Below are 16,643 nucleotides of genomic sequence, written 5' to 3' on the forward strand. Positions count from 1 at the left end.
TTCGGGAGCGGCCACTGCACTCCAGTCTGGGTGACAGAGTGAGACTCCAACTCAAAAAAAAAAAAAAAAAACTTGGGCTGGGTGTGGTGGCTCACACCTGCAATCCCAGCACTTTGGGAGGCCAGGGTGGGAGGATTGCCTGAGCCCAGGAGTTCAAGACCAGCCTGGACAACAAAGCAAGACCTTGTCTCTACAAATAATTTTTTTTTTAAAAAGAATCTCAAAATATGAATACATCCCATGTATCTGTGCACACCCAATGTAGATTATTGCCCCCTCTTTTTTTTTTTTTTTTTTTTCAGTATGGCAACAAATATCCCCACATGCCTGTGTCCACAAGCTGGAGTTTCTCTCTCAGGTCTACATTCCAAGTAGAAGGCTGGGCCACAGCAGGCGCGTAGCTAGCATTTTACAATATTCTGCCATTTCGCTCTCCAAAGAAGCTCTAACAGTTTACATTCCCACCAGCAGGGCCTGAGACCCCACTCCCTACAGCTTTAATAACACTTGGTATTGTCAGCCCTTTTAATTGTTGCCAGTCTGATGGGTGTGAAGCTCACATTGTTTTAATTCGCATTTCTCTGATGACTAGAGAGGCTATGCACCATCTCTTCCTAAATGTAAGAAGAGATCAGTCATTTGGGCACCTTTTCCTGGAATTGCCTGGAACTATCCCATGCCCATTTTTCTACTGGGTTATTTGTATTTTTCTTGTTAATCTATAGGTCTAGATTTTTAGAGTTTGCTTTTTGCCTTACTGCCACTGATCTGAAATTTATTCTGCAATATGGTTTGCAACACAGACCCAACTTTTCTTTCAATCCACATGGATAGTCAGTTCCCAGCAAACCACTTACTTATTTGAGATGCAATTTTCATCCCACACTAAATCCCCGCAGAAACGAAGACTCTGTTTCATTGATCTCAGTCTATCCCTCTGCTGTTTTAGTTAGAATAGCTGTATTTTGATAACTGATAGGCAAATCTCCTTTGTTATTTTTTCACAATGTTCTTGGCTGTTCCTGGGCAATTTCTCTGCCAAATTAACTTCAGACTCACATTGCCAATGTCCGCCAAAAACCCCCATGGGACGTGGATGGTGATTGTAATGAATTTATGGATTAATTGAGGGTGAACTCTTTCTCTCTCTGCCTCTGCTCATCTTCTCTCCCAACACACCCTCCCCTTCCACACACCCAGGAGGGCCCAGCCCTGGCATTGTGGTCCTGGCCCCCGACCCCCCAGGTCAGTCCCAGAAGCAGCCCCAGGGGTCAGCGACCAGAGGCCTGGTCAGGGAAGGAGAAGGCCCAGAGGGGTCCCAGAGGCTTCCGGTTCAGTCCTTATTTTTGACTGCGGCTGCCAGGCTCTGCTTGCCACTCTGGGCCTACAGCTGACCTGGGCCCGACCCTCCTCCATGAAGCTGCCCCAGGAAGCAAAGTTGTCCCCCACAAGCCTGCCGACTCTCTCTGCCCTTCTTCCAGTCTCCCCTCCATCAGCCCAGACCTGACTCCACCATTGTCCCCCAAACTCTTTCAGGGTTTAGCACTGCCCAAGGAGGAATGCCCCTATCTGACATTCAAGGCTCTCCGCGACCTGTCCCCGCCTTCCTTTCTAGCCAAAATGTAGTCCTCCTGGTTCTCCAAAGAAGCTCTAACAGTTTACACTCCCACCAGCAGGGCCTGAGACTCCACCCCCTATAGCTTTAATAACACTTGGTATTGTCAGCCTTTTTAATTGTTGCCAGTCTGATGGGTGAGAAGCCCACGCTCCACCATTTTTGCCTCTGTAGGTTGGCTGCCTCTGCCTATCTTCACCAAAAGGCCTGATCTCCCAGTCCTGCCCGGCCAGTGCAAATGCCACTTTCTCTGGGAAGATTTCCCTGACCCCCTAGATTTCAAGAGACTGCTCCCTCTTTAGTGAGGACTCTCTGTACCTCTGGAAGGCTCTGAGCATGGGAGCTCCTATCACATCTTCCTACCCCCAAGCCTGGGTGCTCCCGAGGACAGGGTCATACTGAAAGCTCCTTGGGGACAGATCCTGGATGGGAGCTCCTATCACATCTTCCTACCCCCAAGCCTGGGTGCTCCCGAGGACAGGGTCATACTGAAAGCTCCTTGGGGACAGATCCTGGTCTTCTCCCCTTCTTCCTTCATCTCTCTTTACAGCAGCTGTCATGTGATTGTCCACCCTCTGCTTGAATACCCCTAGCGATGGGAAACTTACTACCCCACAAGGTAGTATGTCCCCTCTTTGGAAGAAAGAACAAAGAACAAATGATTTGTTGAACTCCTGTCCACGGCCTGGACATTCATTCACTCTGCTATTTCTCACAAGAAACCTTCAAGTTGGGAAGTATTGTCTCCATTTTAAAGATGATGGAACTGAAGCTTAGAGAGGTTTAGTAAGTATCTCCATTTCACAAAGCTGAGTAGGCAACACAGTTGAAATATTCAAACCCAAAATATCCCAGAGGCAAATGAGAAACATCTTTATGGTGAATTGTTGTTTCCCTCCCTGGGACTTTGACCCAAGGACAAAGAGCAAACTGATCAAGAACCCGAGAGGGATAGTGACTTGCCTAGGTTCACACAGCCAGGTCATGGCAGAGCAAGGACTAGAACCCGAGGTCCTCACTCTGAGGCTAAGCTTGCTCACTCTGTTCCTTGCTTCCATCCCAAATCAGAGGGCAGCTCAGGATGCCACACGGGGCTGCGAGGCCCTTGGCTCATGCCAGCATGGGGAAGGCTCTCTCTGCAGGGCTGGCTTATAAAAGTACACAAAGACCCCCTCACCCTTCTGCACTGGGGAGACAACTGTCTGGGGTTTGAGCCAAGGAGCTGAAAAGTCCAGGCTAAACGAATGCAGGCCGAGAAGACCAGCCACCCACCAGCAGGGCCAGGACAGAGGGATGGGCCGAGCAGAAAGCCAGATGGGAAACCAGGCGGGCCTCACCTGCTGGGGGATGAAGGAGCTGGAGAAGGTGACTGCCGACCAGAAGAAAATGCCACAGCTGAGGATCACCTTTCTGTTGAAGCGGTCGCCCAGGTAGCCGAAGATAGGGGCCGCCACCATGAAGCTGCAGATGAACACTGCAGGGAGAGGAGAGTGTGAGGGGTGGCACGGGCTTCCTGGGACTGGGCCCACCTGTCGTCCGCTTGCGGCCACGTGCCCATGAGGCAAAGTTCAACCTAGGCCAGGGACCCAGGCAGCAGCTCAGAGAGGGACAACTTCAGCTAGGCCACATCCTGGGGAGGCAAGAAGGGCCTTGCTAGATTAGGTGACCCCGCAACCCCATCCTCTTCAATGCATGTCCACAGCCTGTCCAATTTCAGAGAAGCCCTTTCGGTACTTTTGTAAAAAGTAAAGATGTATTTATTCCTTCTTTTTTTTTTTTTTTTTTTTGAGTTGGAGTCTCACTCTGTTGCCCAGACTGGAGTGCAGTGGCCGCTCCCGGCCACCGCAGCCTCAACCTGCTGGGCTCCGGCGATCCTTCCGTCTCAGCCTTCCGAGTAGCCAGAATTACAGGCGTGCGCTACCACGCCCGGCTGATTTTTATTCCTTCATTTTTTTGAGTCAGGGTCTCACTCAGTCCCCCAGGCTCGAGTGCAGTGGCACAATCATGCCTCACTGCATCCTCGACTTCATGGCTCAGTTGATCCTCCTGTCTCAGCCTCCCAAGTAACTTGCACTACAGAAGTGTGCCCCCACACCCGGCTAATTTTTTAAAATATTTTTTTGTACAGACAAGGTGTCACTACACAGCCCAGGTTGGTCTCAAACTCCTGGTCTCAGCCGGGCTCGGTGGCTCAGCCTGTAATCCCAGCGCTTTGGGAGGTTGAGGTGAGTGGATTGCCTGAGTCCGCGGGTTCGAGACCCGCCTGGGCAACTTGGTAAGACCTTATCTCTACAATAAATCAAAAAATTAGCCGGGTGTGGTAGCGCATGCCTATAGTTCCACCTACTTGGAAGGCTGAGGCGGAAGGATCACCAGAGCCCAGGTCGAGGTTGCGGTAGCCAGGAGCGTGCCACTGCACTCTAGTCTGGGCGACAGAGTGAGACTCCAACTAAAAAAAAAACAAAAACAAAAAACTCCTGGCCTCAAGTGATCCTCCCGCCTTGGACTTCCTAAGAGCTGGGATTACAGGTATGAGCCACTGCACCCAGCCAAGATCTATTTATTGAACACTTTCTACAAGCCAGGCGCTATGCTAAGGGCTCACCACATGGTCCTCGTATAGCTTTCCAAACTACCCCTTCTCCCCTCACTTCACAGATGAGAAGACAGACTCAGAGAGGGAAAGCGACTTGCCCAAAGTCCCATGGCAGTAAATGTACCAGTGTAGATTTGACCCCATCTGACTCGAGAGGCTGTGTTCCTTATGCTTTGCCACAATGCACTCCAAATTATACTTGGGAAAGAGGACCAGAGAGGGAAAGGGGTCTATCCCAGGTCACACAGCAAATCAAGGCAGAACTGGGCCTGGAACTCCAGGTCTCACACCTGCCCAATCACATATCCACCCTCACTCCCAGCAGGCTACAGACGTTTTCTCAACATTGTCATTCATTTATTCATCCATCCATCCAACCATCCACTCATTCAACCATTTTTTTTTAATGCCTACAGTGCACCAGGCACTGCTTTAGGTGTTTGGGACACATCAATTAACAAAACAGATGAAAATTCCTGCTGGCTTGGAGTTTTCATTCTAGTGAGGAGAAACAGAAAAACAAACAATAAATAAATAACACACCATGTCAGATGGTGACAAGTGTCACAGAGAGTTGGGAGGGCCAAAACAGGAGCTAGGAAGTGTCAAGTGGATGTGAGACAGAAAGCAAATGCCACCATTTTAAATAGAGGGGTCAGAGGAGATGACATTACAGAGAAAACCTGGAGGAGGTGAAGAAACAAATCATGCAAATAGCGAGTGCAAAGGCCCTGGAGCAGGAGAGAGGCCAGAGTGGCTGGAGCAGAGGAGTGGAGGGGGAAAGGGGTAGGAGACAGGGCTGAGAGGCCGGGTGGGGTGGACCTTGTGGCCCCTGTAATGCCTGTGACTTCCATGGGTGTGAAAGGAAAACACTAGAGGATGCTGAGCAGAGGAGTGACACAACCTAGTTTTGTTCTCTTAGAACAAGCAAGCCGTAGAGTTTTAGAGGACTCCACAGGGAGCCACTGTCAGTGATGGGAGGGGCTTTAGAGGTCCCAGGTGGGATGCAGGGACCCAGAGCAAGGCCGGGTAGACCCTAGGTCACACAGCGGGTCAGTCCCCCCCAACCCTGTCCCTCCCCTGAAAGGCAGTCCCACAGCTGACTGGCAGATGGCCAGACAAAGGCTGGAGTGGGCAGACAAGACAGGCAGTTGGCTGGCCTCTGACCGCCAGGCTGAATATGTGCATGGTGTCAGCCACGCCCTCATGGGCCTGAGACCCTGGTGAGGCCGGACTGGGAGAAGAGAAAGAGAGAGGGGAGGAAGGAGGAGAGGGGGGAAGTGACCGAGGGGCGAGAGGCTGAGCACAGGTCCCCGGACTAGACTGGAGGAGGGACTGCCCGTATTACTCTGGCAAAAGGAGACTGGTGAGTGTATGGGTGGTGGCACAGGAGGAGACTGGTGAATCCCAGTTCCGTGTGATGTGGCGCCTTGGGCAGGATCAGCATGGAGGTCCGTGAATCTGGGCGCCAGAGACACACTGCCTAATTTCAGCTCTGTTCCTTCCTGATGTGACCTTAGGCAAGTCACAAGCTTCCTTAGTCTCAACTTCAGTGGTGTGCTGGAAGTTGAGGGGAGCCCTGATGTGCCATGTTTGCTAACATTCATGGTGTAAATGATCCTGCCATTCCTGATTTCAAGCTACTGACATGATCGGAGCTGGCAACACGCCATTGTGTCGTGTTTCTTCCCCACAGATAAGATAGACATCATTAACCTTAAGAACATAGATAATAGTTAAATAGGCACGGTAATACATGCCTGGTATCTTAGCACCTTGGAAGGCTGAGGTGAGAAAATCACTTCAGGCCAGAAGTTCGAGGCCAGCCTGGACAACATAGTGAGACCTCATCTCCATAAAAAATAAAAAACAAATCGTTAAATGTAGCAACATAATTAGGAAGCGAAGCCTTTTGAGTAGTTATTATCTTGTTTTCTAATTTAAGATATTTGTTAGTTTATATAATTTAATTTTTTGTTGTTGTTGGAGTCTCACTCTGTCACCCAAGGTAGTGCAGTGGCATGCTCACGGCCACCACAGCCTTGACCTGCTGGGCTTAGGTGATCCTTCCACCTCAACCTTCCAAGTAGCTGGAACTACAGGCGTGCGCCACCATGCCTGGCTAATTTTTTTGATTTATTGTAGAAACCAGGTCTCACCATGTTGCTCAGGCTGGTCGCGAACCCCTGAGCTCAGAAAATCAGGCAATCCTCTTGCCTCCACCTCCCAAAGTACTAGGATTACAGGCATGCGCCACGGTGCCCAGTCAATAATTTAATTTTTTAACAACGGTCACATTTAACAACTGGCTCCCACCATTCCTGAAAATTTAACAATTGACTCTCATAAGCCAGTAGAAGCCAGCACCAGCACGCCAACTTCCTCATCTGTAAAATGAAGATAAAAATAGCAACTCTCCGGGCTGCTCTGAGTACTGGATAAACTAACACATTTAAGGTGCTTAATGCCACACCCTGCCCAGAGCAGACCTGCGTTGGTCAACACTGGGCCTTTGTTTAGATTAGTCAAGGCATAAATTATTTCCTCGCATCTAGAAAAAGAATTTTTCCTGCTGGGCCTGCCTCCCAGGACCGGCCTAAGATCAGATCAGGATATGGGCAGGAGGGAGATTTCCAGGCACATCAGGACTTAATGTGCCAGGAGGAGGAGGAAGAATTGTTCTCTGTGTGTCTGTCCGTACTAAGTGGGAGGTAGAAGAATCAGAATAGGCGTCGCCCCCTGTCTGGCAAGGGGGCAGATCCTGTCTATGGGGTTGCCCAGTTTAAAGAACAGCCAAGTTTGGGGAGCCAGCAAAGCGCTGCAAATCCTGCCAGGATAATGAAGGGAGGCTTCATGGAGGTGGTGATGTCAAAGCTGGGCATTGAAGCATGCATAGGAGTTTACCATGATGATATAACTTAAAACCAATAATACAATAACACATACTCAAATATAAATTTCAGGTCTTACAAGCAATATTGTATCATGGTTAATGAGACCTAAGGCTTGTTGTTAATAACTGCAGTTACCATTTACGGAGCACTTATGATAGGCAAGGCCGAGGGATGGACCCTTGACATATGCACAGATTATCTCATTGGATTCTATTATCTTCATCTTACAGAGCAGACAATAGAGGCTGAAAGAAGTGACATCACCCAGTTAGTGTGTGGCTGGGCCAGAATTTAAACCCCAGTTCGGCAGACCCCAGAGTCCTTGCTCTAAATCACTCCACAGACTGCTGGGCTGGGAGAGGGGTACGTCCCAGCTAATGTTCACAAGGTCAGAGAAAGTTCAGGGTGCGCCAGGGACATTAAGGAGACAGATGAGACTGCAGCATGAGAAGATGATGGGAGGGGCGGTGGGAGATGGGGCTGTAGAGGGACAGCTGGGCCTAAACACCAAGACTGGATTTGGTTCCGAGAGAGCAACGGAGAACCATGGCATGCCTTGTTCTCCCCATCACAGTGGAGCATGTGGAAAAGCCCCCACTAAGTGGAGAGAGAGATGCTGAGATGTGACCCAGACCTCGGCCATCCTGGTCCATCCCCCCAGCTTTCCACAGTGGAGCAGGTAGCGTACCCTTCCTGGCTCTTGCGACCCTAGCTTTCTGCCTGCTCACTCAGGCAAGCAGAAGCACCCAGAACTGCAGGCAGACTCCTGTCAGAAGCAGGCATAGGCTCACACCTGTAATCTCAGCACTTTGGGAGTCTCGGGTGGGAGAACTACTTGAGTCCAGGAGTTCAGGACTAGCCTGGGCAACATAGTGTGACTTTGTCTACAAAAAATACAAAAAGTAGCCGGGTGTAGTAGCACGAGCACCTGTAGTCACAGTTACTAAGAAGGCTGAGGTGGGAGGGTCACCTGAGGCCAGGAGGTCGAGGCTGTGGTAGCTGCGAGCGTGCTGCTGCACTCCAGCCTGGGTGACAGAGTGTGATTCTGACTCAAAAAATCTTTAAAAAAGAAGCAGGCACACCCCATGCCCACCTGCTGGCCCAGCCTAAGTAACATAGCCAAACAACTCCATGCCCTTAGCTCACCTAAGCCTCCCCATGTCTGTCCCCATTTTTTTTTTAATTGGAATCTCACTCTGTCACCCAGATGGAGTGCAGTGCAGCCTCGACCAGCTGGGCTCCGGCGATCCTTCCGCCTCAGCCTTCCAAATAGCCGGAATTACAGGCGTGCGCTACCACACCTGGCTGATTTTTTTATTTATTGTAGAGATGAGGTCTTGCCGCCCAGGCAGGTCTCAAACCCGCGGGCTCAGGCAATCCACTCACCTCAGCCTCCCAAAGCGTGGGATTACAGGCTGAGCCACCGAGCCCAGCTTGTCCCCATTTTATAGTTGAGGCCACTGAGTTTCCAAGAGGTGGAGGAACTTGCCCAAGATGACATAGTGAGCCAAGCAGAGATGCTCTGGACCACTGCCTGCCCCTCAGGGTCTTCTCCTTGGGGACAAGGGAGTCCAGGGTCAGGAGGGAGATGGAATCCATTTTTGCAGCCTCCCCCTCTGCTGGGGCAGATGGAAGAGGGGACCCCTCATTGCCCTCGAGGATGTCGCAGGCCAGGGGAGGGGCCTGGACACAATCAGAGTAGGGATGCCGGTAGAATGTTCCTGGCAGAAGGAACAGGACAGGCAACAGCCCGTACACGTGAACCATGTCCGTTGGGGATACAGAGGCTGGCAGCAGCTCTGCTGAAAATAAAGACCAACCCAGGCCAGGCCCCCAGGCTAGAAGCTTCCCCTGCCCACCACCCCCCAATCCCGTGGTCTTTGTTTGTTTGAGGAGAGCTTTCTGGGCAGACTGGCTGCCCCACCCCGGTTTTGGTAGGGGTGGCTTTCCCAGCAGTTCCCGCAGGAGGACATCCTGTGGTGGGGGTGTGGGGAAGCCCTCGCTCAGCTCACGTGTGCTGAGCCCACAGGTCTGGGACAATGGAGCTGCAGGGCAGGGAGCCAGGGCGGAGGGGGGCAGGGCTGCAGATAGTAGGGTGGGAGGAGCCAGAGCCTGGCCACCAAGGGACCTTGGGCACTGCGCCTCACCCCCTCCTCCTTACAGGGCTGGCAGGAGGCCATCAGAAAGTCCAGGAGGGGCAGCGCGGGGTGTTAGACACACACCGTTCACCTCTCACAGTGGCCCAGCACTCAGAATAACCCCAGCAGGGGACTCTGTCCCAGTAGGCAGCCCCAGAACCCCTCCATGGTGGGAAGAGCCACCCTCATAGAATATGTGGCCTATTTGACCCCAAAAGGTGGTTTTGAAGCAAGAGAGAGCAAGATCTGAGCTGGGAAGGCCCTGGGCTCCTACTCTGTGGCCTTGGAGACTGCATTTGGCTCCTGTCTCAGCCTGGGCTGAACCAGGGCTATTTTTACAAAGTCCAGTCTCTGTCTGCCCTGCTATTTGGAGAAGACTCGTTGTCTTCCACATCCTGTAGGCAGGAAGGATGCTCAGGCAGGCATGGGCAGGGTGGGGTCAGGCTCTGCCATCCAAGGCCAGCCTAGGCCAACCAAGCCGATGTGTAGGACTCAGGACAGATGGCCCTATCAGCACCTAAAAGCCCGCCATGCTCAGACTTCCTGCAGAGGAAGGGGAATGACCTCCTCCTTTATACCACCCTCAGACCTCAGGGCAAATGAGGCTCTTGGGACTCCCTTTGAACAAGAGGGCCCTAGGGGACAGCCACAGGGTCTGCTTAGTTGTACTTTCAGAATCCATCTGATAAAGCAGGAAGATGTTGCCTGGCTGGTCAAAGAGAAAGGCCAGAAAAAGACTCAACCCTACAGCAGAGGCACTGTCTGGTTTCAGTCTAAGCTGGCTCTTCCTCTGTCCCCACTCTCCCACTATCCCCCCACCCCCCTCCTGGCACTTCCTCAAGACCCCACAAACCCCAGCTCTGAGTATCCTCCAGCCTCCTTTGTCATCTATTCCCACACTCGGCCCTAAAGTGAACATCCTGATGTGTACATCTTTTTTTCTTTTTTTTGAGTTGGAGTCTCACTGTCGCCCAGACTGGAGTGCAGTGGCCTTACAGGGACCTTCCCTGCTCCAAAACCTTCTCTAGTTCCCCATTGCCTCAAGACAAAATCCAAATGCCATATCCTGACCTTCAAACCTTTCAGTCAGACCCTGCTCCCTGTCCAGCCTGCTCTCCCTCCATTCCCCCCACACTCCAGCCCATGGCTGATGAATCGCAGGTCACTCAAGCTAGGCAATGTCACAAACAACCTTCACTTCCACTCGCCCTTTATGCTGTGCTGCATTTATGCTGATTTCTACAGATTCATCTTCTAATTCACTTATTTTCTCTTCAGCTGGGTCTAGTCTACTCATTAACTCATTAGCTCATCTACTTATTACATGTTTTAATACTTTTCACTTCTAGACTTTTTGAATATTCATCATTTAAACATTTTCCCTGTTCTTTTTTCATCATGTGCTATTCTTGTTTTATAAATCCTACCCTTTCCTTTAGAGTTATGAAAATTAAGCATACCTAATTTTAAAATCCCTTTGAGTCTATTCACTGCAGTTCTTCAGTCTGTTTTACCATTTTTGGAGCCAGCTGACACCCTTTCACAAAGATGGTTTCCTGTATGTTCTATTAATTTTGAATTTGAGTATGTGTGTGTCCCATGCAGGCTCTGGGTCCTGAAGTCTCTCCTGAGGAGCAGTTTGGGATTTGCTTCTGCTGGGGTTGCCGGAAACATAAGGCCTACATGGGGAAGGGAGTGGAAGCCCCAGGCCTGTATAGAACAGGGACTGCACCTAGGCTCCCTGCATAAAGCCAGAGTCAGGAAGGAAACACCCACCCATGAAAGGGAACACCGCCAGAAAAACCACCCACCAGTCTGAAGGCACAGCCTGGAATTAGGGAGCTCCAGTGGAAATGGAATCACCCATGTGACTGGAACCCAAGCCTGCACTGCCCAATACTCAAAGTGAAGAACTCCATGCCTGGAACCTAGGCCAGTCTGACGATACTTTGATGAGTATTTGGAAGTCTGTTGTATTATTCTATTTTTTTTTTAATTTTATGTGTTTAAAATTTCTCATGATAAAAATGTTTATGCTAAAAATACCATAACAAGCTCCTAAGACATTTATCTGGTCGCTAAACACTCTGCATCGCCTGGCTTCAGTTCCAGCTCCCACTCCAATTTCTGAGTTCAGCTCTTTGCTTCTGGCACATGCGAATTTCCCTGCTGGTTTTAGCTTTCAAGCTCAGCTTTGTAATTTAAACATGTTTTCTTGGCATGTTTTATCTAGCTTGGAGAGTGGAGAAGGATTTCATACATCTACTCAATCTGACACACTGACTAGAAATCCTTTCCCCTAAACAAACTCTAACTCATCCTTCAAAACCCCATTCAAGTGTCCTTTTTTCATCTTCTCCAACTACCACCTGCCAGAGTTAGATACACACTCTCAGTCATGCACCCAGGCTCCCACAGTCCCCCTGTGCCTGGGTAGTGACTGGATGATACATTTTCTGCTCCCATAGACAGAGGAAATCTACCTGAAGGCAGGAAATAAGTCTGGACAGAACCCAGCACAGAGCCTCCCAAGCAGTAGGTTTGGCAGCATTTGCCCCCTTAGGTGTAGGCCATGGGGGCTCCTGATTTCCCAAAACAGCAAGACCCAAGGACTGTAATTCTGCTGCGGGCTTTCGCAGAAACTGAGTAATGGCTCCTACAGGCAACTCAGGGGCCAGGTATGGCCAGCAGCAAACTGCAAGGGGGCTGCTAAAAGTAGGCTCTTCCCCAGCATTTCTCTTCCCAAGAGGAAACAGCAGGGGCAGCCCCAGGCCTCATCCTCAGTCACCTGCCACCTGTCTCCTGGACCAGCAGCCCTTGGTACCCACAAATAAGCAGGCAGCCTAGCTCTCAGGCTGGGTCTTTGATCTGGGCAAGCACCAACACCTGGCTGGCGCCCTCCACCTGGCTCCGACCTTATCGGGCTTGAGGAAGACACAGGTGCCTGGGGCACAGGCCAATTAGGTGACTTGCCTAGTTGCCCACTGAGTCACATCCTGGTCTAGTTCGACTGGCTTCTTGGCTCAGATGCCTGAAGGGGTGAGGACACCCTGGGGAGCCATCCCAGCTGTGCCAGGAGCAGGTGGCAGGGCCATGGGGTAAGAACTAGAGGGTTTCTGAGAACACTGGGAATTCTCACTATGGCCCAGAGGTACCCACCCTGGGGACACTGTGATGCCAGACATTTGGAGTCCCCAGCCAGAGCGCAGCACAGGCAGAAGCCTGGGCCCCATTTCAGGCTGGCTAGTCTCCACCACAGGCCTTAAGCAAGCCACATTCCTCTCTTGACCAATGTCTCTGCATCTGACAAAGGGAGCCTGTAGGACTACCAGGAGACTCAAAGGAGATGATGCTTGGATGTGACTTGTCCCCTTCCTTCAGGTCACCAAGATAAGCAGGGACTGTAAGACTTCTCTCTCATGTGCCAAGAAGCCAGCCTGGGACATCATCGCAGAAGGAACCAGGGCACTCTGACCCTCACACCAGCTTTAGGGAAGATACCCTTCCTCCTCAACCCTGCTTCCAGCTGTGCTAGCCCTGAACACACTCAGTAGGGGCTAAATGGAAGAAGCTCAGGGTAGAGCCTCACCCTAGATCAATCAGTAAGGCCAGGACTGGAAGGGGGTGAGGCTCAGACCAGGTCCCCAGACTGAGGGGCCACACAGGGTAGGGGCTAGGTAACCAGGCTCTCTCCCGCCCTTTCCTCCCACGCTTGAACTCAATCTTCCTGACTTAAATACTGGTCACAGCACTGGCAGAACCCAGAGGACTCGAGGGACCTGTCTCAGGCTGCAGGACCAGCTGACTTGTTCTGGCCCACCCAGGGAGGCCCAGGAAGAGGCAAGGGAGGGGTTGGGCTCATGGCCTGGGCAGAGGTGATATCTGCCAGGGCAGGGACCTGGCCACTCTTAGGGGATACTCTTAGCCTCCCCATCCTAGCACAGTCAAGGCTTGCTTGAGGTCCTAGAGACATCACACCCTCTGTCTGAGCCCCCAAGTCCCCATCTGGGATAAAGGATAGCTGGTGGGGGCAGTGGGGTGGGGGGGCCGAGTGGCTGTGGCATTCTGTGAGCTCTGGGAGGCATTGTGCCTGATGGAATGCCACCTAGACAGGTCAAGCAGGTTCCTGGACAGCCAGCTCACGCCAGCCCCTCCCTCCCAGGAGGGCCCCAAGCAGGGGAAGGGGTTCACGGACTGGAATGCAGACCACGGACTTTCTCCCACACATCTGACTGGGCCTCACAGCCAGACAGACTCCAGGGTCAAAGGCCTAGGGACAAGCAGGGGCCAGGCTAGGGCCACAGAGCAAGGCCAGAGAGAGTCAGGACCAGGGCTTCTGCCCCTCAGCCCTGGGTCTGGATCTCTGCCCAGGCCTGAGGTGGCCTGCTGAGGGCACAGCCAATATAGCTCCTCTAGTGGGAAGGCCAGGGAGCCAGAAGCTTGGCTCCCACCAGGCTATGTGGCAGTGGGGCGGGGATAAGGGAGACATGGTCCACTGAAGGAGGGGTTGACAGGCAGGAATGTGTGCTGATGGCCTCCTACACTACCCTAGCCCAGCTTACAATGGCCCAAGACTCGGGCCCTGACTCTGGCAGGCCACAAGAAGGCTGGACCCCAAGGAGAAGAGGGCAGGGAGGCGCAGGCCTACAGCCAATCCAGGACCCAGGTCCTCGGGCTCCTTCCCTGGGATTGGGAACCGCTCTGAGGCTGACCAGTGTTTTCTGCCTTGTCATCTAAGAGATGATTCCCAAAGTTGATCATAACGGAAGGATTCAGGCTCAGGGGGATGGTAAGAGATGGATACAGGGTCATCGTGGCTTTGTTGATACTGCCCAATCAGCTGACTTAAAGAGTCCCAGCACTAGCCTCAGGATGGAACCTGGACCGCCTGGTCCTGATGAGGTGCCAGGATCCAAAGGAAGGGTCCCCTCCACGGGCTTCACCCTCGGCCTGCACTCTCGATTCTCTCCCCGCAGCCCCTTGGGGCAAGTATTATTCATTTTGTTTTATAAGAAGGGAAGCACAGGCTCAGTGAAGTGGTGCCTTGGGCGGGTGATCATCATAGGATTTGGGTGCAAACCTTCTCTCTCTTCAGGAGTCAGGACTGGGGAAGAGAGGCCGAGTGGAGAATGTCAGGCAATAGGAAGAGAACCCGAGGCCAAAACCCGGGCAGGGGCGAGGTGAGAGGTGGGCCTCACCTGACTGCAGCAGGCCGGCACCGCGGTCCTTGACCCCGAAGTGCTGCTGGATGTCCAGAAGGACGCCTGGAGGGAAGACAGAGGGTGCTCACTGGCCATGTCTGACCCTGGTGTCCCCATGGCCTACCCCACCCAGCAATCCCCAGGCCCAGTACAGCCTTCTTTCTTTTTTTTTTTTTTTGAGTTGGAGTCACTCTGTCGCCCAGGCTGGAATGCAGCGACACACTCACAGCCAACACAGCCTCAACCTGCTGGGCTCAGGGGATCCTTCCGCCTCAGCCTTCCAAGTAGCTGGAACTACAGGCGTGCACCACCCTGCTCAGCTAATTTTTTGGTTTACTGTAGAGACGAGGTCTCGCCAAGTTGCCCAGGCTGGTCTTGAACCCCTGGACTCAGGCAATCCTCTCGCCTCCACCTTCCAAAGTGCTGGGATTACAGGCGTGAGCCACTGCGCCTGGCCCAGCCTTCTTTATTGCAGGGCCCAGTCTGGCCCCATATACAGAAATCCCACCCTGCTGTGACCTCCACCCTGACCGTTTGGCCAGGGTTCCCTCCTGCTCCCACCAGGTCTCCCATGCTCAGCCTGGGGATAGGATGCCACCCCTCCTTGGCCACCACAGGGGCCTGAGGGGCAGAGATAGGCGAGGCTTCTCTGTGGTCCCTCAGCCCGGTAAGCAGCCACACACCTCCCATCTGCCAGCCTAGGCCTCTTGCCCACCTGCAGCAGTCCAGGTCTGGATCAGTGTGGCGACCTGAGCAGCAGACTTGGGTCCTGCTCCCAGGGGGACCACAGAGCCCACAGTCCAGAGAGCAGTGGGCAGCCCTGGAAGCTGTGGGAGCCCTCTGACCAGGGAAGGCCAGGGGCGGCTCATGGCAACACTCACACCAGCTCCCCTGCACATGTACACAAGTACACGCATGTCACACACCCACGCTCACCCCAGCTGTCCTCAGGGTTTGAACCAGGATCCCAGAATTTCAAACGCGGGAGCCAGGATGCAAAGGAAAGTAGGCACGGCTCCAGGCCTGCTTTCCTGAAGGAAGGGGCTTTCTTGAGGCTGCATCTGCTCTCCCATCAGGGCTTTGCATGTCAAGGCCGGGGGGGGGGCAACTGGAACCCCTAGAAACCACCCATGCTGCCAACAAAAAGACAGAGCCATGGCTGCATGGAAGTCGCAGAATCACAAACCCTACCCACCTCTCACAGCACTTAACCAGGGCCCCTGAATAAGCACAACCCCAGCCTCACAGGCCCCAGGGGCCCCCACCTCAACTTATCTCTAAGGACACCAGGGCCCAAGCCACAGGCCAGAGCCCTCCTGACCACAGCACATCTGCACTGAGAAGGAATAGGGAAAGGGGGAGGGATAGACAGCCCTGCTCCCCATGCAGGGGACAGGGGCGTTTAGGGCACTCCCAGAGTTCTTCATTATGACGGCAATGATGGCAGCATTAACAATAATGACAGTTCACATTAGTGAGCATTAAATGTGTGATTAAGCCCCTACAGTCCTGGAAGACTGGTACTATTATCCTACTTGACAGATGAGGAAACTGAAGCATAAGAGGCTAAGCCATGGGCTCAAAGTCACACATCAGGAAAGCGAGGCAAGAGGAATCTCCAGGCACAATATAAGGCCAGCTGGGGGAGGCAAGAAGGATAGGGAGGACGGAAGGTCACTGTCCCTCCCAAGACCCAGGCTGGGATTCGGAGTGATTTCCAAGGAGGCACAGTGGGGCTGGCTGAAGTCCTAGCAGCCAGACAACCCACAGGAGCTGGCCTCTGTCTTGTTAATGCCCTGAGTGGATTTACCATAATTACCCTTAATGAAGAGGCTGTGTAAGGCCCAGTTAATGACTTAATAGCCAAGGCAGGCTGTGGTTTTGTCTCGAAGGCGGAAGCCAGGGGCTGGTCCTGGGCCCGTGGAGGGCAGGGCCACCAAGTGGGATCTTGAGGTGCCCCGACCCAGCCTCACTGATGAACCTCACTGTCTCATCAGGGCCTGCAGGAGGCACAGTTGGGCCCGATTTGGGGGAGCCACCCACACTCACCTCCCAGCCCCACAGCCCACTCCCTCTCCTAAGCCAGGGCCTCTGTTCCCCTCCTGACATGAGGGTCTAATCACATCCCTCTGTCACAGAGTCAGCGTCACCTGTGGCTCCCCAGCCAGGCCCTTCACCAGACCACAGGCTGTGAGTTGG

General features: G+C 52.7%; 1 protein-coding gene across 1 annotated transcript in view; it reads right to left on the reverse strand.

Moving 5' to 3' along the window:
• The window catches only part of SPNS2 (sphingolipid transporter 2), a 38,784-nt gene that overhangs the window by 8,763 nt on the left and 13,378 nt on the right, over positions 1–16,643 (reverse strand). The window contains exons 2-3 of the mRNA XM_008069088.2: positions 14,442–14,507; positions 2,953–3,089 (exon numbers count right to left, since the gene is read on the reverse strand). Of these exons, the coding sequence (XP_008067279.2) occupies positions 2,953–3,072 (120 nt within the window). The 5' untranslated portion in view covers positions 3,073–3,089; positions 14,442–14,507. The remainder of the gene's footprint in view (positions 1–2,952; positions 3,090–14,441; positions 14,508–16,643) is intronic.

This window comes from Carlito syrichta, unplaced genomic scaffold, assembly GCF_000164805.1.
Source record: "Carlito syrichta isolate Samal-C Ts95f unplaced genomic scaffold, Tarsius_syrichta-2.0.1 Scaffold311807, whole genome shotgun sequence".
Classification (NCBI taxonomy): Eukaryota; Metazoa; Chordata; class Mammalia; order Primates; family Tarsiidae; genus Carlito; species Carlito syrichta.